At 41.5% G+C, this 21,674-nt stretch overlaps 1 protein-coding gene across 4 annotated transcripts in view; it reads left to right on the forward strand.

Moving 5' to 3' along the window:
- The window catches only part of MXRA7 (matrix remodeling associated 7), a 92,032-nt gene that overhangs the window by 53,982 nt on the left and 16,376 nt on the right, over positions 1–21,674 (forward strand). For 2 of the 4 annotated variants that reach the window (XM_089535087.1, XM_089535106.1), the window contains exon 3: positions 11,429–11,525. In XM_089535087.1, coding sequence (XP_089391213.1) covers positions 11,429–11,525 — 97 coding nt within the window. Of the gene's footprint in view, positions 1–11,428; positions 11,526–16,601; positions 16,658–16,846; positions 16,928–21,674 lie in introns of all 4 variants that reach the window. The other 2 variants (XM_089535096.1, XM_089535115.1) reach the window with 2 other exon arrangements.

The raw sequence follows: 21,674 nt of genomic DNA on the forward strand, positions 1-21,674 counted from the left end.
CTTTTGGAGATGACAAGTCCAAGAATTCCTCAGCCAAAATTGCCATGCTAGTTGGAGGATTCAGAGAGTCATAGTCCCCACAACTAATTTTTCTGAGCTTTGACTAAATGTGACATGAAGCACAAATTTAAAAGGAGTGCTTTAAAACTACTGTTTTTATACCCAAATGGATGGAGGTGGGGAGCCTGACTAGAGAAATGAGTACATAGGGATTAGTAAATGCTGCAGCAGTCTCTCTTCCTTTCCTCAGCAACTTCAGCAGAGGATGGGGAGGGGGGACCCCAGAGGAGACAGACATCCCAGCCAGGAAGGCCCAAGGTCTCCTGCTCTGAATTTTGTCACTTCTAGGTGCTATTCAAGCAAGAGAAGGCGTAACTGCTTCTGCTTGCATTCCTGTCTAGCTTCATCCCATCCTCCTGGTACCCTTACAGAAAAAAGTTGAAGAGGTCATTATTGAGCAATCAGCTATTGCAAATCCACTCACTGTGTGTTTTTTGCCTTCGCTACTGCTTATAATAATAAATAATAAATAGCTAATAAACTGTTTATTTATATACCGCTTTTCCTCGAGATCAAAGCGGTTCACAAATGTCATAATACAGTATAAAAACAGTTAAAACATTACAATCATAAATATTCAATAAAATTATCTAAAATAAGAAATTAAATGGTCAAAATTATAGGCTATCAAGTATCTTAATCTAATTGGGGAATATTTCTCTAAAAAGAGTCGGGAGGTTATGCTTGCTGGAAGAGATAGGTTTTTAAAGCCTTTTTAAAGGCTTCCAATGTACCACTAGAACGGATCTCTTCCGGGAGAGCGTGCCAAAGAGTAGGCGCTATCGCTGTGTAAGCTCTTTGGTGGGTTGTTGCCAGTCTCATCTTAGGATGTTCAAATAGGAGTTTCCCCATTGTTCTAAGGGTTTGGGGCAGATTATATAGGGAGAGGCATTCCCTCAAGTAACTCGGGCCCAGGCCATGTAGGGCTTTAAAGGTAACAACCAACACTTTGTATTGGGACCGAAAGCGAATTGGCAGCCAGTGAAGAGATTTTAACACGGGGGTTATATGATCCGACCTAGCTGTACCCGTGACCAATCTGGCTGCAGCATTTTGAACCGACTGAAGCTTCCGAACCTGATACAAAGGTAGCCCCATGTAGAGCGCATTACAGAAATCCAAATGAGAGGTTACCAGTGCATGTACTACAGTTTCTAGGTCCTTTCAATCCAGACAGGACTTTATGTATTGCTTTAGCTTTCCTGTTTGAAATAGCACTGTCTTGTAATAAAGAATTGCAGTCTGAGGTACACTCTTTTACTCGGCTGTGCCCTCCCACCCCTTATTTTCTGTTCTGTCATCCAAAACAGTGGCCAAAATTCCCTGGCTGTTGGGTGTAGCAAAAGCAATCTTGGCCTGCCTTTATTTCCTAGCTGCTGGTTTGCATATCCCCCTATGGATTTAGGCACAGTGCATATTCATGTCATTTTCTGATGGTCTTATGAACACCTTCTCTCTTCCTGCATCAGTTGGGAGCTGTACTTACAGCCCCTAGCCGGATTGAGGCCATGGCAACCTCACACCATGGCCCCAATCCGGCCTTTTGAGGGTGCAAAAAGGAGGCACAAAAAGCGGCTCCTTTTTGCACCCTCAAAAGGGTGCCATAGCTGCATTGTCGCAGCTATACGGCTCTCCTTCGGTGCTGCGTCATATGGATGCAGTACTAGAGGAGCGCCTTGATGCTGCGCACATGTCCAGCGGTGCGCGGCATCAGGGCACCCTGGGGACAGAGTTGTGCATGCGTCATGATGACCTTATGCCCTGACTCTGCCCCCATGCCAGCCTGAATGGCCGGTGTGTACAGGGCCTTAGTCTGCAGTTAGTTTGAGTTTGTTCATCCTCCATTTTGAAGTCTACAGTTCTCTCTCTTTTTCATGTTTAAAGAGCAGATCTTATAGCTTCTCACCACAAGATGTTATGAAGCCTTTAGTACAGTGGACCCTTGTTATACGCTGGGGTTTGGTTCCAAGATCCCCCATGAATAACAAAATCCATGGATGCTCAAGTCCCATTAAATATAATGACATAGCAAAATGGTGTCCCTTATAAAAAATGGAAAATCAAGGTTTGATATTTGAAATTTATACTTTTTTTGAACATTTTCAAACTGTGTATGCTTGAATCCGTGTATAAAAAAATCTGTGTATAAGAAGGGCTGACTGTATTTGTAAGTCAGACTGCTAGATTCTCAATGGGGGTTGGACTGATTATTGCTCATCACATGCTTGTAAATAGTAATTACTCTGCTTGTGAGATACAGTACTATATCTTACTTTTCCCAAGACTGCCTCCTCACATATACTTTATTTAGAAAAAAAAATCCTAAATATCTTTCATACATCCGCAAATTGCGTATGAATGGTGCCATTTTGGCAACATAAACACTGGAACTCATACCTGACAGAAAAGCAATGTTTTAAATCATCTGGTTTACTTTTGTAGTTTGTCAGTGACATTGGTACAACTGATTGATATCAATAGATGCTGGAATTGGTCTCATAGGCATTCAGTGAAGGGACTTCAAGATCAGTGACCTGTTAAAATCCTTTTTCAACCTCTCTTGATAGCTTGTGATAATTCTGTGAGCTTCTGGTCAATCAGACTTATATTCTTGCTATAGTCAGGGAAGAGCATTGGTTTTTCTGTGAGAGGAAATGAGAATTTGATGAAGCTGAATTTCTTGATGCTTCTGAGCCAAGCAAGGGCTTTGGTGTTTGGGGTGACTGTGACTGCTGGCTGTACTGAAAGCATTTGGCATGTGGGGAGGAAATTAATATGGGTGGTGTTACTTTTTCCTTTTTTGCTCCAGTTGTACAAACAAGCTTGTACCTGGTCTTTTTAGCTGATGTTTCCCTCTGGATATGTATAGGGTTGCCATAAGTGAGGACCTCCAAACCGGGACAAATGTAGGACAAATGCAGGACAACATTTTCAAATGTAGGACACATTTTTTAAAAATGGAGGACACGTGAAAAAATTGAGGCTTTTTTAGAAATGTTCATATAAATGCATGTTTCTTAGGCATGATCAAAATGGAGGACGTTTTGACATTATTCGTAGACAGATCACGGAAATGTACTTCCCTTTCTGGCCACCCCCCTCTCCCCATTCCAAACAGCACATTTGAGCATTGAACATGGCTTTATTTTAACATTGCCTCTTGCATATTTCAGAGGCTTATTCCACAACCAAACCCTTTGGTCAAGAGACTTTGGTTTTCCTTCATTTTGACTTGTTTTGTCTGTATTACTCTCCACTAAATAAAGGAAACATGAAATGGAGTTAATGAGTACAAGTTGTTAAAAAAAAAGTCTTGTGAGACTCTGTAGGCAAGAGGTGCACCATGTTAAGAACTGCATTAAGCACACTTAGGCTGCTGCCACACTGCTTTCACTCTCATCACTCCATCCTATGGAATCCTGGGATTTGTAGTTTGTTGTGGTGCCAAGGCTGGGCTTTGAAATCTCAGGCATAAGAGAGGCAAAAGGCTTGGGCTGCATCTACATTGGAGAAATAATCTGGTTTGAGACCACTTTAACTGCCTCGGCTGAATGCTATGGAATTCTGGGAATGGTGGTTTGTTCCAGCACCACAGCAGAATGGCAGTTAACCCCTGGAAAGCTCTCTGACCAAGGTGACCAATGCCCTCACCCCAAAATGTAGGGCACCCAAGCAAAAATATGTAGGACATGGCCAAAAATAAAAGCTAAAAACACCCATGTAATTATAAATCCATGCTTCTTAGCCATGATTCAAATGGAGGACATTTTGAAATTTGACAGAAGAGGACATGTCCTGGAAAAGGAGGAGGATGCCTGGTCACCTTGTCTCTGGTCCAAAACACACTGCAGAAATAAAACAATGCTGGACTGAAATGCCCAGAGTTCCACACTGAGGAAATAATCCAGTTTGAGAGTGACTTAACTGTCCTGGGTTAGTGCTGGGGAATGCTGGGAATTGTAGTACATTGTGGCCCCAGAGCTATCTCTGACAGGGAGTCCCATAACCCTCCAAACGTAGTTGAACTGCAGTGCCCAGAATTCCTCCCCAGGTGCATCCACACTGAGGAAATGGTCCAGTTTGAGACTGCTCAGTGCTGGGGAATCCTGGGAGTTGTAGTCTATTGTGGCCTCAGAGCCATCACTGACAGAGAAGTCTCAATGTCTCCCAAACACTAGCATTCCCAGGATTCCCTAGCACTGAGTTAAAGCAGTGTGTGAGAGAGATATAAAAGTTAGGGACTGGATTCATTTGGAGGATCTCTATGTCCAAAACACACTGCTTGGACTGCCAGGGCTCAGTGCTATGGAATCCTGGGAATTGTAGCTTATTGTGGCATTGAGCTTTGGCAGTTAAAGGGGTCTCAAAGTGCAGGGGGGGGGGGAGAGAAAAGCCAGGGAGAGTGAATGAGAAGCTCATCTTGGCTGTGGCTACTCTGAGAGGAGGAGGAGGAGGGAGGGAGCCAAGGGAAGTGGCCAGGACCATCAGCCTCCTCTCTTCCACCGAAGACTGCTGGCAAGAGGCTCTGCCCCCAGCCAACGCCTCCTCTGTGGACCATTCAGCTTCCTTTTGTCAAAAGAGCTCTGGTGCCACAAGAAACTACAATTCCCAGAATGCCATAGCACTGAGCCATGGATGTTTAGGGGGGGGGTCAAACTATTTCTGCAGCCTTTTGCTATCCCAAAGCCCTTCCTATTTACAAGCAAGGCAAAATCTCTTCCTTCCAAGCTATTGAAAACCAACCCAAGTGGAGGGCTGATTGCTTCTTTCCCATTGGTCAGCTTCGAGAGAAATTTGCATATTACAAGTAAAGGTGTTTAGGGCCTCAAAAACGATCCTGTGATAAAGAATTACAAGAATACTGAAGCGGTATACATTTAAAAGATGAGGCATTTAGACTCCCAGTGAAACATGAACCATTAATGGCCTTTTTTTTTCTTTGCTCACTGTAACCTGGAAAGTAATGCCTTTTGCAAGACATATATACTAAGTGGGCTGGCTAGCTCTGAGTGGCAGATGTCTTGAAGACCTGCTCTCTAGGCTTAAGTCAGGCAGGGAGGTTGGCACACAGCCATGGGGAGGGCTGGAGCTGCCTCCAGGGCCTTGCTGGGGGGGAGGTCCTGGGGGAGGGGCTAAACCAGGGCAGGACTGTGTGGCCCTGCCCCAAACCAGGAAAGTCCCGCCCCCAGGCAGGATATGGCAAGCCTAGATATGTAGTTAAAATCTAAGGGATTCATTTTAGCACACTGGGATTAAAAAGAAAAGGGACTGATTTAAATATGTGGACATACTTCAGAAAAAATCTTGTAGTAGTTCCAGTGGTTCTTTCTGGCTTAATCCTGGTTATATATTTATGTGTATAATGTAGAGGAGAAAATCAACTGAAAATTGTTGGGATTCTTTTTTATTTCCTGTATATAGTCAGCTTGTTTGGCTGCCATTCAGTCACAGCTACAGACAATTCTATTCCTTTTCTAAGCAAAACTTTAAACACCATCATGTTAATCAAAGAAGAGCTTGCTGTTTTTTTTGGGTTTTTTTAATTGACATGGTATATACAGGAAGACTGTGGACCACATTGCGTAAAGAATCACATCAGGACTATAGCCGCTTTTAGTCTAAACTGGATTGGAGATACAGAATAACTCCTTGGCATTGACTAGGTGCCATTGTCAATGAAGACTGCTATTCTTTCCTTGTATTAGACCCAAAGATGAAATCCCCAGTTTCCTGAAAGCCATTTGCTTTTATCCAGGCCCAAACCTCATACTTTCTCCACTACTGGGAGTGAGGGTTCTTTGTTCTTAGTCCCAGAAAATGTATGCTGTGAGGTTGGTTGTTCCTCCCTTCTTGTGCCTCAAATCTGTTTTCAAAGACTGAAACTAAGCAGGCCATTAGCTTTGCCTCAAATAATATAGTCCAGTATCTGGGAGCTGAACTGATCAGATTAGTAATTATGATTTTTTCAGCAAATAAAATGGAGAGCATGACAAAACTTCAGGGGCATGACAGAGGTATGCATATGTAGATCACACATATGGGCTTTTTGAGGAAAGGTTTAAAAAAAAAAGATGGTTTGAACTGAGGATCAGAGGGCAATGATAAGGCCAGGACTGGCCCTTGCCTCAGGCACATCAGCAAATGGTACCCTCCATCCACTTAGGTGTCTAATACCAGGTAAGTTGTTTTGCCACATTGGAGGGGCGGTGGCAGCGGCACAAGCATCACTTCCCACCTGCAAGTGAAACTAGAGTAATAGCTAACTGGGTAACTGACCAATTTGATTTCCTTCCATGACATCAGGAGTCTGCAGCCTGAGACATCAGTTTCATTCTACCTAATGATAGGGCCAGCACCAAATAAGGCAAAGCTTGAGCACCATTACTTTTGGGATAGGAGTCTAGTCATAGAATCATAGAATCATAGAGTTGGAAGAGACCACAAGGGCCATCCAGTCCAACCCCCTGCCATGCAGGAAATCCAAATCAAAGCATCCCCGACAGATGGCCATCTAGCCTCTGCTTAAAGACCTCCAAGGAAGGAGACTCCACTACACTCCGGGGGAGTTTGTTCCACTGTCGAACAGCCCTTACTGTCAGGAAGTTCTTCCTAATGTTGAGGTGGAATCTCTTTTCCTGTAGCTTGCCTCCATTGTTCCGGGTCCTGTTCTCTGGAGCAGCAGAAAACAAGCTTGCTCCCTCCTCAATGTGACATCCTTTCAAATATTTAAACAGGGCTATCATATCACCTCTTAACCTTCTCTTCTCCAGGCTAAACATCCCCAGCTCCCAGAGTCGTTCATCATAGGACAAGGTTTCCAGACCTTTTACCATTTTAGTCGCCCTCCTCTGGACATGCTCCAGTTTCTCAATGTCCTTTCTGAATTGTGGTGCCCAGAACTGGACACAATATTCCAGGTGGGGCCTGACCAGAGCAGAATACAGTGGCACTATTACTTCTCTTGATCTAGACACTATACTTTTATTGATGCAGCCTAAAATTGCATTGGCCTTTTTAGCTGCCGCATCACACTGTTGACTCATGTTCAACTTATGGTCTACTTGGACTCCTAGATCTCTTTCACATGTACTTTCATTCAGCAGTGTGTCTCCCATCCTATATCTGTGCATTTCATTTTTCTGCCCTAAGTGCAGTACCTTACATTTCTCTGTGTTGAATTTCATTTTGTTAGCTTTGGCCCAGCTTTCTAGTCTATTCAGATCATTTTGAATGTTGGTCCTGTCCTCTGGAGTATTAACTATTCCTCCTAATTTGGTGTCATCTGCAAATTTGATAAGTGTGCTCCCATTTCTGTCATCCAGGTCATTGATAAAGATGTTGAATAGCACTGGGCCCAGGACAGAGCCCTGTGGGACCCCACTGGTCACTTCCCTCCAGGAAGAAAAAGCCATTGTTGAGCACCCTTTGGGTTCGGCCGGTCAACCAATTACAGATCCATTTAACAGTTACTTTGTCTAGCCCACATTTTACAAGCTTGTTTGCAAGAATATCATGGGAAACCTTGTCAAAGGCCTTACTGAAATCAAGATATACTATATCCACAGCATTCCCTTCATCTACCAAGCTGGTAATTTTATCAAAGAAAGAGATCAGATTTGTCTGGCATGACTTGTTTCTCTGAAACCCATGTTGACTTTTTGTGATTATGGCATTGCTTTCTAGATGTTCACAGAGTCTCTGTTTAATGATCTGCTCTAGAATCTTTCCTAGAACTGATGTCAGACTGACTGGATGATAATTGTTGGGATCCTCTTTTTCCCCCTTTTTGAAGTCATCACTATTCCTTGTAGAATTGAAAGATATAGCCATATTAGTCTGTAGAATCAATATGTAGAGAGCTCTTGTAGCACCTTTGAGACTAACTGAAAGAAAGAAGTTGGCAGCATGAGCTTTTATAGACTTATGTCTACTTCCACAGATGCATTTGGTGAAGTGGAAAGGTGTGTTCCTGGCTTTCCACTCCATGAAATGCATCTGTGGAAGCAGATTTAAATCTACAAAAGCTCATGCTGTTGACTTCTTTCTTTTACTTAGTCTCAAATGTGCTACAAGATCTCTCTATATTCTGATCACTATTCCTGATTCATTGCTAATCCATGCCCCAATGGGTTAATTAATCAATCCATTTGTTAAAGCAAAATCTTAGATTAGTTTGATACCTCACAATGAGGGGCCTTTCTTCTTTTGGCATTCAGGCTTTCCTACAGCTCCAAACAGCTGCAGGCAAGGGAGCCTAGGTTGTTGCTAGGCAGCAACCAAGTATTTTCCATCACATCTGCCTCCTACCTACTCCAAAGTCAGGCACTGCTTGGAGCTTTAATGAAGGGTGATAGGATAATTTCAGGCTTACATATATCACACAGGCCTCTTTGGTAGTTCTGTGTTCTTCTAAATGAGATGCAAATTGCTGACAGGATGTCATTACGTTGCTGATGGGATGACATTAGCATATACAAATTAGCTGTGGGCCTCAGTCACATAATGAGTGGCAGATCACAATGATGAACAAGCAGCTCCACTTGCTTTACAGCCATGACATAAAGAGCATGGTTACCAATAAAGTCTCTACATAGAGCAGACGTTTCCCTACTCCTCTGCCCACACTAAGAGCAACTTGTGCCCCTTTGGAGCTCCCAACAATGTGCCAGCATTTCTCCATAGTCCATTATTATTATTATTATTATTATTATTATTATTATTATTATTATTAATCTTTATTTATAAAGCGCTGTAAATTTACACAGCGCTGTACATACAATCTTTTTAATTAGACAGTTCCCTGCCCTCAGGCTTACAATCTAAAAAGACGCGACACAAAAGGAGAAGGGAGTGGTGGTGGTGAAGGGAATCAGGTCGAGCAGTTCTTCTCTACCTCCGAGGCCTGGACCAAGGCAGATGGACTGGGGGGGAGGGCTTGGCTTCTTAATGGATGGTTAAAAGGAGGCATCCTGGGGCAGAGACGGGCTCACCCCTGGGAATGCTTCTCTAAACCATATAGTCTTTAACTCAGTTTTGAAACTGGGTAGAGAAGTGCTGAGGTGTGCATGTGGAGGAAGAAGGTTCCAGGAGTAAGGAGCAGCAAGTGAGAAGGGACGAATCCGGGAGGGGGCAGTGGCAATCCTACACTGGGACAGGAGACCTTGACTGCCAGAGTGGAGGGTACGAGTAGGAATGTAAGGAGAAAGAAGTTCAGATAAGTAAGGAAGGGCCAGTCCATGGTGGGCTTTGAAAGTCAACAGCAAAAGCTGGTGCAGAGATTATTTAAACAAGATCTTTATGTCTGTGCACTTAAAACAAAGCAAAAACAAATGGGCACAGGTGCATCCCTTTGCACTAGAGCCTTTAATTGACTTCCAATCCTATTGCTTACTGGGCCGCTTTTAGGAGGATGACTCAGAGGAGTGATTTAAAACATAAACAAAGAACTGGAGCAAAATCTGCTTTGAAGAGATAAATCTCTGGCTCCATGTCTGTTAGCTAGAGCGCTTTAATTGCCAGAGATATGGTCCGGTAGGGCTCAAGAAAGAAAACATAATTTATTGTTGCAAATGAAAAGAAACACACTTGACAGCACAGGAATTTTGTTCATATCAGCTGGTAACAAAGAAAATGTATCAGCCTGATTTTCACCAACTCTTAGGCAACTGATTAGCCTTACAGTGGTCTATTGGAGCACGCCATATTGTTTTGCTGACTTCATGGTTTCAAAGGCATATGTTTGTTGATTATTACACCCAGTCACTCACACTCTTTCAAACAATGATATTTCTCTCATTGAACTAGTTCCCTGGATCCCAGGGCTATACCAGGGTGGATAAAATGTGTCCCTGTGGCCACAGGTAGTCACCAAATATGTTTTTGTGGTCCTCAGCACTCCTAGAATCTCTAGACTGCCCTTTTTCTGGTCAAAAGAAGAAGGTGAATTGCTTCTTCTAGAAGCTCCACATGCAATAATTTATATCTTTTAAACAGCATTCAAGGCCTCCCTGAACTAACATAGAAAATTCCCCTTTTTTCAGAACCAGAAGTAGTCTACTTTGGGACTGTTTGTTTGTTTTGGTAGTCCATGAGGCTCCTAGAGGATCCCAGGGAATAAAAATGGTCCCTGTATCTGTTGCAATTGCCCACTCCTGGACTATCAAGTATAGTGATAGTAACAGTCCAGCAAGGGAGTGGAACAGTAAGGGGAAGCACAGACTTGAATCTGTTGTTTAGTTCCATCTACTGTAGTAGACCCATTGATTAAATAGAATTTACCCATGTGTTGACTCACCGTTCACCAATTGATTCAGTGATTATACTGTAGTTGGGAGTGACCAATAAGATTCAGGTCATTGTCTCCAGCCATGTCCATTTTATTCTAGATTGGCAGAGCTGATGACCAAACCTTTTCAATTGTAGGGACATCTATATCAAGTTTTACTACAGAACAAAGGCTAAAGTTTTATGCACAGTCTTAGAATGCTGAAGACCATCTTTGTGGGGGAATGCTAGTCTGATTTATGAGTTGCTGTTTCATCAGCAGGAGCCAATGATAGAAGAAACTCTCCCAATAGGTGGGAATCTCTTGTCAGCATGTGGAACGTAAACCAATCAGAGTTAAGGGTGAGAGGGAAATATCCTCCTAATAGTTGCCACTTGTCAGTAGGAGGGCAAGAGAAACAGTCAGAAACACTATTTTGCATTGGGTGTAAGAGAGACAAACAGGCAGAGAACAGGAGAAAGAGTTCTGAGTTAGCTTCAGGTTCCAGGGATGTAGAGGTTTTGTTGAATTCCAGCTCCCATCAACATGGTCAGAGATTATGGGAGCTGAAGACCAACAACATCTGAAGAGTCACAGGTTTCCCATCCCTGACTTAAACTCATAGGAACATAAGATACTGTATTGTAATAGATGAGGTTATTTTCAGTCCAGCTCGGTATTGCCAGCTCTGAATGGCAGTCACTCTCCAAATATTTTACCAACACTTGTTACCTGAAGGTGTCAGCCATTGAACCTGGCATCTTCTGCAAGCAAAGATGGCTCTACCCATGTGTTTATGGTCCTTTTTCAAGAGGGGGTTTGGGGACACAGTAAGAAATCTGAAGTGTGGGTTTGCAAATTTGCTGCCTGTCATAAAGGAATAATCACATAAAGGAATGGTTCACTGTGTTTACATCCAAGGGAATTAAATTTTGCTGTGCTATCCGTAGAATTTGTCACTTGCTGGTTAAGGAAATAGGAAATCCATAGCAATATTTATTTGGAATCAAGTACCTCAGAAATTCATGGTGGTACTTCCAAATATGTACAATAAGCTGAAGATGTTTATCCCTCTCTGATGCATTCTTTTTCCCTCATTTGTAGCAGAAGAACAGTTCTCCTTTAAATATAGTCCTGGAAAACTGAGGGGAAGCCAGTATAAAGCTATGATGACCAAAGAAGAAATTGAAGAAGAACAAAGGTAGGTCTGGCTTCTTTAAGTTCAGCACGGCACTTAATGAGTCTAACCTGACAACCAGAAATTAGTTGATTTGTGTCATATCTTATATTTTTTGTAAAGGATGTTAGGGTGTATTGCCCTGGTAATTAAAGAGCAGTTGACCCTCTCTGTGGTATCCTTGTCATGAGGAACATTGCTTACTGGTGCTGTTGGCTAAGAATAGCCCCAGCCTTTCATTTCAAGTCAGGTTCTCGAAGAGCCCAAAGAACATTTCTCAGAATAACAAAAACTAATATTGGTAGTGACCATCACACAGACTCACAATGTATTGGTTTCCTGACAGTTCTTGGTCCTGCTGTGGACCTCTGATGCATAAACCCTTCTGTCACGAAAGGAGTGTATGAGTAGTGTGAACTGCCATCTTTTTGCCTTTTTTATCCAGAATGCCCATGGGAATGATAATGCAACATGACATAGCATTGTTCCCTTTTGTGACATGCTTCCAGGCTGCCATTTATTGCAGCTTTATTGGTGCATGAAGTGGTTACAAAGTGTTTTGAAACAAAGTTGAAACAAAGGTGAGCAACTGTGGCCTCTCCAGAAATTATGCCTACAGATCCTGTCAGCTTCCTATTGGCATGGCCAGTATTATCATGGTGGCAGGGCAAAACCTCTGGAGGATATGGTTCTGTACCTCTGCATTAAAGACTGCAAATGTCTTCTGCTTTGTATCTACCATGGTAAGCTTCTGCCTAAAAAACAAAATTTCAAAGAGTACAAAAATGTCCGCTGCCACCACCCCCCAGTGCTGGAAAATGCTTGAGTAATATATTTTGGCTGGCATAAAGAAAACCATGGAACCATGCCCACCTAGTGCCCTAAGAGCAGAATATGTAGTGTTACTTTTAAAAGCAGTTTGTTGCTATTACTTATTGTGAAGATTTGAAAAGCAACTCATTGATTTTATTCTTTTTTTTAAATACTCTTAGAATTGATAAGATAATAGAAAAAAACAAGTAAATCTCCCCCCCCCCCCCCCCACTGCTACACATTCCTCAAAATGTCCTTTGAAGGAAACATTTTTTAAAATAAAAACTAGGAAACATTACTTATTGCACCAATACAAGAGATACACTACTTGTAAATCATTCCTTCCAAGACCTGCAGCACACATTTACGAAGGATTACTGAGAACTAATCCCCAGTGAGCAAAAGACAGCTCACCTGTACGCAAATAATGACATGAGTCCAGCCAAGGGATGACACCATTTTTCATGTGATAAAGCATTTTTAGTTGCAGTAAGTCAACTAATGATTTGTTTCCACTTAAAGAAAATAATTAGAAAAGCAGTGGTCTTACTTCTTTTCAAATATTTGGTGATTCTCTCTTGTTATTGTTGCTTTATGATGTGGTCAACAAAGTCTGCTTTGCCTTTCCTCTCTGTTGTTTTGTATGGTCTGCTTGGTCTCTGAGCTATATATAAATGTGCTTCTTAACAGAGACCTCAGGTCAGATTCATCTGCAGCTAAATGCTTGCAAACTCACCAGTTAACCATTAGGTCCTTAAATCCCGATGTTGACTTTAAAAGCACAAACATTTTAAAAACAATAATACTGTGGCACTTTGTTCCAATAACAATGGAGACTATAAAGTGTGTAATTTAAAAGAGCAGAAATGTTTGTTGTTTCTTCTGATGAAGCTTAGCTGAAAATTCTGCTGTAGTTTTAGAAAACAAAACAAAAACAAAACCCCATGTGATTCTGAAATGAATACAGATCTAGAACTGAAATATGTTCACAATAATGTTAGATGGTTAAGTCTGCAAGCAGAATTCCTATTTATTTTTAAAAAGTAACAGATAAGTTTGGGAACTTATTCTTGAGTTGTGGACTGCACTCATGTGTCAGATCCAAATGGTGAGAATAAACACATTCTGTAGAGGACAGGGTTATGTTGAATAGCTGTAAAGTAGATGGTATTTCAGCAGCTGCAGGTTTTTGCATTCATTTAACATTGTGTCATGGCAAGACACACATTTCTGAATAGCCTTACTGTCTAAATGACCATTAAAAAAAAAACATCCTCTAGAGCATGTGCTGATCCTATCTCCAGTAGTTGAGCCTAATGGTGCAAATGAGCAAAAAGAATAGGCAAATAACCAAAGAAATATCTGAATATGAACAAGAGAGTAATCACCTGATGTCTTATGACATTGTTTACCAGGTAAGTAATCATATTGAAAAACTAAACCTTCAGCACAAATGAAATTGGGAATTCATTTCTAAAAAGTGTGTATGCATGTTTTTGTGCATACATATCCATTCATGTAACATACGTTTCTTTTTCTAGGCTTCATGTGTGGGGGTAGGAGGCAGTTCACCTAACAGGCACAGCATGCTTACCAGTGTGTCTAGATTAGGGTAAAATTCCTTTTAGTCCTCACTTAAACATGAGTAGCACTGAAACAACCATTAGCTGATTGAGGTAAACATAAGCATTATCTTGTATATTTATGCTTTAGAACTGTATAATTAGAAACGTTCTGGAGGCCCTCTTGTCTGCCCAGCTGCTTACCCTTAGGAATGATCTCAGGGCCTGAACAGATAGAGCAGGATAACACAGGCTGAGCCCATGCTATCCTGCCTCTGGTGCTCACCCAGGTAAGTCCCTGGATCGGCATGGGGATGGGTGGGTCTTCAAACATCCATCCCCACACTGACTCGGGACCTGGGGCCACTCCTTACCTTGCTGGCATGTGAATGATCTGAGAAACCCCACAGTTGCCCCATCTGATGCAGAAACGGGATGCCTGGCTGCAGACATCCCGTTTTTGCATCAGACGGGGCAACTGTGGATCTTCTCAGACAGTTTGCATGCTGACAAGGTGAACAGCCCAATTTTATTGTAGAGGTTTTCTTTTTTTAGAAACTCAGTGCAAAACCAGGGCTATTTTATCACACGGTAAAAGCCCTTTACTCTGGGGTCACACCGGATCCTCTGGATCTGCATCTGTACTGGTACAATTGGGCCCAATCTTACCATTGGGGTTTCCAAGCTGGAGAAAGCCAGGCCATTTGGTTTGTGCAGACAACTCCTCACTCAGCTCTCCTTAACAGAAGAGCCAATACTGATTCATGAATTGGGTGAAATACCTTAAACATGATGTGGTTACCATAGTGTCTCTTCTGAAAAGAGATCTTTATGCTAATGTTGAAAATGAAAAAAACAAACAAATTATCTAAATTATATGATAAGGAAACAGATGAGCTCCAATTACTTGCCGAGATCCATCAGTGAGCAGCCAAACTACTATAATCTAACCTTTTTGTAAGTTTATCATACACCTCAAACCTAAATTCATTTTCTTACTAGTAGCTTTTTGAGCTGCTTGAACCATCACTTTATTTATCAAAAATAATTGTAGACACAGTGCTTAGGGCAGATTTATTATTATAAATAATACAATTGTTTGTATAGATAGAAAGAGTATAAGTTGCTTGGACTTTTGTCTTCATGCATATCAATAATGTAGATAAGGTAGATTCAGATGCTTCCAAGGAACCAGTTTTGTCCCACATGTCAAAATATAATTTGCTCTCCTTTCTTGGTTGGTAATTTTTCATATGCCACTGAGAATTTGACATATTGAGCATTTTTTACTTACTAGCATGAAAGCTTCTGTAGATGTTAGCTAGTTTTTTTCTTGGTACAGCAGGTAAAAGAATGTGTTCAGGGAAGGTCTTTAATTATTCCAATGCTGTATTGTTGCTCCACTGCTGAGTGGTGTGAAATCTTGTTTCACTTTTTCCTGCTGGGTTCCCATCCCCACTTTGTCCACTAGAAAGTCTGGACATGTTTCTGCTTGTGTGACTGCATTGTTCTTGCAGGGAGGGTCCTTATAAAAGTATCCTATAGAACTGAACAAAAATGTCCTTTTGGAATTTTACATAGAAACCCAGATAACTGATAAAGCCATGTGTACCACAAGCAACAAAAAGTCCTGTGGAAACTTAAAGAATACTGGAACATGAGCTTTCATGGGCCATACCCCAGTTCATCAGTTGCACAAAGTGTGTCATCCAGGATTTTTAATTTCCCTTTGACCACACTGACTAGTCATACTGCATCCATACCTGAAATCCAGGGCAGCACGTCATTCATCAGATGAAGTGGATTATGGCCAGGAAAGTTCAATGTGCCATTCATTTCACATTCTTTATAGATTCCACAGGAATGTTATGTCATTTTTGCTGCAACAGATGAACAATGGACAACATGCAGACTCATTGCTGTATGTGATGTCCCAGCTATGAAAGGCAGCTTACCAGGTGATAACTCCTGAAACTATGCAACCAGGAAATAAATTGTGACTCATTTGAAAGCTGATAAGCAACTGGCAAGCTGCATATGTTGCACAGTCTACACATTGTACAGGCCCACTTTAGAAACACATGTATTAAATGTGTAGAGAAGGCAGTGCTGGTCTTCCATATGTTGATGAAAGAACAGTCCTATTTTTTTAACTATTAGCAAAGACTGACTGGGATTGGCAGGATCTGAAGCCCAACCATATTTGGAGATCCATAGGTTATCCAGTCCTGAAGCAGAACTGTGAGAGGTTCTCTAACCTCCATTAAGCAACTCTTCCATGGTAAACATGACTGTTCCTGTATCTTCCATCCAACAGAAAAATGAATTATTTTACAGGGTGGCTTTTTCATAAGAAGCAAATGTAGATGCCCTGTTATAGCTTCCCATCTTGGATTGCAATCACAGTATGTTTCCTGGTTGACAGTGTTTTTTGTGCTATATGCATACACATATATCACTTTCCACAGTTTACTTGTAACACTGAATGCTTGCTATCTCTGTGCAGAGTCCTTTGCATTTGCAAAACTCCCTCCAACCTCCTGCACTAATTAGCATTGGCAGAATGTTGCATTTCTTCTAACGGATTCTCTGTTTCTTGTCAATGTGCCATATTTTCTCTGGTTCTCTGTGTCTGTTTGTTCTTCCAAGCTCTAGTTTTATTTTGTATCCTTTTCCACCCTTACCTCTAAGTGCTGGTTGTGGCATCAGCAATTTTTCATTTCAGGCTTCTCCAAACCATCCTTCTTTCTAGCTGGTTTGTTGGGGCAGGGCTGCCCTCAGGTAAGGAGCTACACTGGATCAGTCGAGGGAAGCCATGCCATCCACTACCCAATTCCCTTTATTCCCATCCCTGTGTGTGCGTGCGCATGCACACTTGCTTCCCTCCCTTCTCCCTCCCCACTCCATCAGGCAGTGCCTGACAATGCTACCATTTTGATGTGACCAAGGTTTGCTGCATTTATATTACAGGATTGAGCTGACCTCTGACCTCACATCCCTGTAGCAAGTACCTTAGGTCCTCGGCCACAAACATTCTTACAAATCCTTTTGGTAAGGAGACCATGCATCTTAGAAGTAGTGGTACCACCTATAATCTCTGCTAATGTGATTTGAAACTAAAGTTGACCATGTTTCCCTACCCCACCCTGCACCTTCCCTTCTCCCTCTTCATAACTAATTAATTAGTCTCCTTCCCCTCTGTGCCCCATTTCATTTTTCCTGAGCACCACAAATTGAATCACTATTAAAACAAAAACAGGGCATATCAGTCTCTTCCTAGTGGGATCCTGGGCTGGCTCTTATTATCTGTCCTCTGGCTTTCTTCTAAACAGCAAGAACTAAACAATTAAAGAGTGAGATGCAGGAGTTTGGCACCACAGCTCTTAGGATCTAGGGATGGAAAGAATGTTTTAAAATATTCCAAAAATGGCTGGAAAACATGTTTTTCAAATGTTAAGAAATCCTTGGTTTGACAAGATTCTTTGCAGTTCAAGATTTATTCCACTCAGAATTTGCACATGGTTGTTTTGTGCAGAAAATTACATTTTCTGTGTATGTTTTTGGTTCAGAAAAGGCAGTTTTTGTGCACAACAACCATGCTCAAATTCGGCTCAGGCTAAGTCCCAAATTGTGAAATTCTTTGAAAGGCTTTTTGTAGTTTTCTAACACTTTCTTCAGTGGGAAGAAAATTGTTAAGATTATTCATTGTTTCTTTCAAGAAGAAAATTAGTGGATTGTTACATCCCTATTAGGATCCATACATCAGATATCAGAGTGCACATTCTTCAACTAAGAATAGGAAACTTGCCTCCCAAACTGAACATTAGGGCTCCAGTTCAGTTGGCTGAATTTTTTGTGAGCTGGACAGCCCTTCTTTCCATTCTGCATTAGGATTGAGTTTCTGACTGTAATCCTTGTACCCTGTTGTGCCTAGAGCAAAGTTCCACCAAAAATGAATGGAATTCAGCATATGAGATCTATCACTCCATAAAAATGATAATAAGTGAGTTTCTGTGTAAGATCTAAATATGAGAGAATGTGGCCTATCAAAGGCCTCACCTAGTGAACTGACAACTGTACTGAAAAATGACTGTTCTGTTTGAAGAGCCTATTCTTAACTACTGCACGGAACCCATAATTCGTTAAACACATGCATAAAGCTTCCCTTCAGATCAGTGGAATTTTAACAGAGTGTCTGGACTGTGCCCCTAAGTCTTTGATATTAGAAATATTTCCATTACAGGATATACTGCCTACCCCATCTGCTGAGACCCTACAATTTTGGCTTAAGTAGGCACCATGGAATAATAAGGCACTTAGGTGGTTATATAGACATCAGAATTCAGGTGGGGATTCCAGGGATGAGGAAAGACATGTTTATCTAGCATTTAAGTAGCACTTTTTGAATATCACTTCACATATATTATCTTACTGTATATCTGCAATGCAGAATTAAAGTAGTTTGACACCACTTTAACTGCCATGACTCTGTCCTACGGAATCCTTAGAATTGTAGTTTGATGAGTTATTCAGCCTGATCTGTGAGAGAACCCTGGTGCACCACCAAACTACATATCAAAGTATTCTGTAGGATAGCATCATAACACTTAAAATGCTGTCAAACCATTTTAATTCTGCAGTGAGCATACATGCAGTGGGTCATCCTTACAACAACCCAATAAGGTAGATTAGTGTTGTTCTTCCCAAAGTAGACAGCGGAGAAAATTCCTTGCCCAAAGTCACTTACTGAGCTCATATCTGAATCTTGAACTGTAGACTACTTTATCAAACACTCAATCTTTTAATTCCTAAACTACTATAGCTCTCCTATGGTGCCTTGGGTTGACAGCTGACCATTAAATAAAACAAACCACAAACCAAAATGGATCACAAGGGAAGCTGGCTTCTGTGCTTCTAGCATACATTTTACATTGGCAGGTGATGCTTTTCAAATCAGGAGCTAACGTTTATCAACTAATTGCCAGATCAAAGTGCTTGTCACAGCTACATGAAACACGTCAAAATCTAAGAAGTTAATTGTGGCTGACAGAGAGGTAATTCATGTGGTGTCTTGGACATGTTAGTTTTATTATCAGGGTTGTTTTTAATCATTGGAAGAGAAAATACATTATTAAAAGACACTTCTACCCCCTCCCCCTTTCTTGGGGAGTGCTGAGGAAAGAATTACAGCAGAGCTATTCCAAGACAGAGGACAAGGAAACAGACAAGAACGGCAAAGCCGGAAAGTGGCCAGAGACCATGGCTTACAATTATGTTAAGGGTCAGCAAGCTAGGGGATCAATTTGAGATTAAAACTCACCGGATTATAGCAGGAATGGAGGGAGAGAGAAGACACCGCTTCTGCTGGAAAAGAGGACAAGAACAGGGCATCGTGAGCAAGCTATGTGGCAAGAGTGTGGGGTCAAGCAAAGCCAAAACTTCCAGATAAGAATTAAGTGGTAAAAGTGTTATTGTATGCCTTCAGGTCATTTCTGATTTAAAGTTTAAGATTAACCTATCATGGGTTTTCTGGGACTGGGAGTGTGTGACTTACCTAAGGTCACCAAGTGGGTTTCCATGGCCAAGCAGGGAACCAAACCCTAGTCTCCAGAGTCATCATCCAATACTCAGATTGCTACACCATGCTGCCTCTAGCTAAGGAAGGAGCACATAGAAACAATTTCATCACTATGCCAAATACAGTGGGCTCTGTGCTGTCAGTTTTGCCAAGCTTTTGTTTTATAGTTTAGCTCCATTTTAGAACCTGGCTAGGTAACTGGGAATTGATGTCATTGTCCAGCACCACTTCCAGGGATAGCTTGGGAAGGTTACTGGGGATGATTACAACTCCCATAATCCCTTCAGCCAACATGAAGAGTAAAGAGGCTGAATAAGGGCTTCTAGAAGATATCATCCCCAAAAGTACAGTGAGCCCTTGGTATCCACTGGAGTTTGGTTCTAGGACCCACCGTGGATACCAAAATCCATTAAATACAATGGGGTAGTAAAATGGTATTCCTTCTAACAAATGGCAAAATCAAGGTTTGATTTTTTGGAATGTATATAGTTTTTAAATACTTTCAAACCAGGGATGCTTCAATCTGTGAATGAAAAAATCCATGGAAAATGAGTCCAAGGTGGAGAGACCAATGAACAGCCTGTAGCAAAAAAGCCTTAAGTCCAGGAACCTCCAAGAGTTTCTGGTTACTTACTGGGCCTATCAATGCCAGCCCTGCAATGTTGCAGGTAATACTAGATTTTTGGAATTTATATAGGCAATTCTGTAGTAAATTAGCCAAAAGGTGCAGTCCATTAGCCACCTCAAGTGGAGAACTCTGCACTTAACCTAGGTTAGGTCCTTTGGCTTCATAGGAACAAACATCCAGTAGACGTCATGGCAATTGCATTATGTATTTATTTATAAAACACTTACTACTTCTTCCCCAGTCTTTGCCTGCCATTCCAGAGGTCTAAAGTGTGTATTGTAGAAGCAGAATATATAGGGCATGTTGAGCAGGTGATTTGTGACTTATCCAATATATTTCCAGTTCTGTTCATGCTGTCATTTGATCCTGAAGGATGCAAGTTAGAATTCAACTGAGGATTTTATTCTAGACCAGCTCCTTTCAGTTTGTCTATTATGGTATATTCTTGTGTTTAAGGCAACATAAATTCCTGGAGCTAGGACGCCCTCTCTTGGCAAGTCTTTCTGACTTGAAATTTGCTAAACATCTCAGCTGCAAAATCTCTTTGCTCTGTTTGAATTGTATGGGCATATCCTGAACAGACTTTGTTATAGAACTAATTCCCCCATTCAGAGGACCCTTGGGATTGTAATTTGAAGGTAGGCATCTTTCACAGAATTCTCAGCACTCAAATTAAATGTTTTGGGATAGCAATGAAGAAAACCTTGATAGTCAGAGTGGTATAAAACCAATGCAGATTCTTTAGTACTGATAATCAAGCAGCGAGATACACAGATTAACCAGGCTATAATTACGTACAACGTCTTATACAGGCTGCATTCCACTTGTCTTGAGAAATTTCAGAGGAAGAAGGTTTTCTAATGATATGTGTGTGTGTGCATTTGTACACATATGCCTTCAAGTTGTCTACTGATTTATAATGACACCATAAATTTCATAGGGCTTTCTTAAGAAAGGAATATTCAGAGGCAGCAAGTGTACCACCTGCCAATTGTCTATTTGTTTTGTACCAAAGTTTTTCTCTCCCAGCATTCCCTTCCAGTTTTTTAGCTGAGAGAAACTGGGAGTGCAGCTCTTGTAGTGGGGATTGCCTCAATCATGGGGTTGAGCCTAAGGTATATGGCAATCAGGTATAAGACTAGCTCATGAGAATTCTTCATTTTGAGCTCAGCTGAGGAGAAGTTACTTTTGAGGGCATGACTCCCATAATGCCACCTGTCTGGGAGAGGTTCTAAGATTGGCACAACCAATTAACCACAATGAACTTTTCAGGCTCTGGTTTTTGAGGTATGAAACTGTGCACAGGTCCTTGATTGAGAAAAAGGCCCAGCTAGTTTGAGGCTGAACCAGCTGATCCCAAGTGATGAAGAGGGGACTGGGGGGGGGGGGGGTTATAAGAACAGGCATGGAGGGAACCTCCTATTTAACATGCTTGATTTTTGAGATTCATTGGAGAAAGCTTGCATCAAACTCAGGTACCACAATCTGAAACTCAAATCTCATACAGTGGAAAGAACTCAAATACCATTACTTCTGGCCACAACTGGAGTAGTATAGGTAAGGAACTGAAAGCACGTAGCCAAGCAGCAAAG

The sequence above is a fragment of the Sceloporus occidentalis genome, unplaced genomic scaffold (assembly GCF_023333645.1).
Source record: "Sceloporus occidentalis isolate IW3139 unplaced genomic scaffold, rSceOcc1.0.p SCAF_1, whole genome shotgun sequence".
NCBI classification, from domain to species: domain Eukaryota; kingdom Metazoa; phylum Chordata; class Lepidosauria; order Squamata; family Phrynosomatidae; genus Sceloporus; species Sceloporus occidentalis.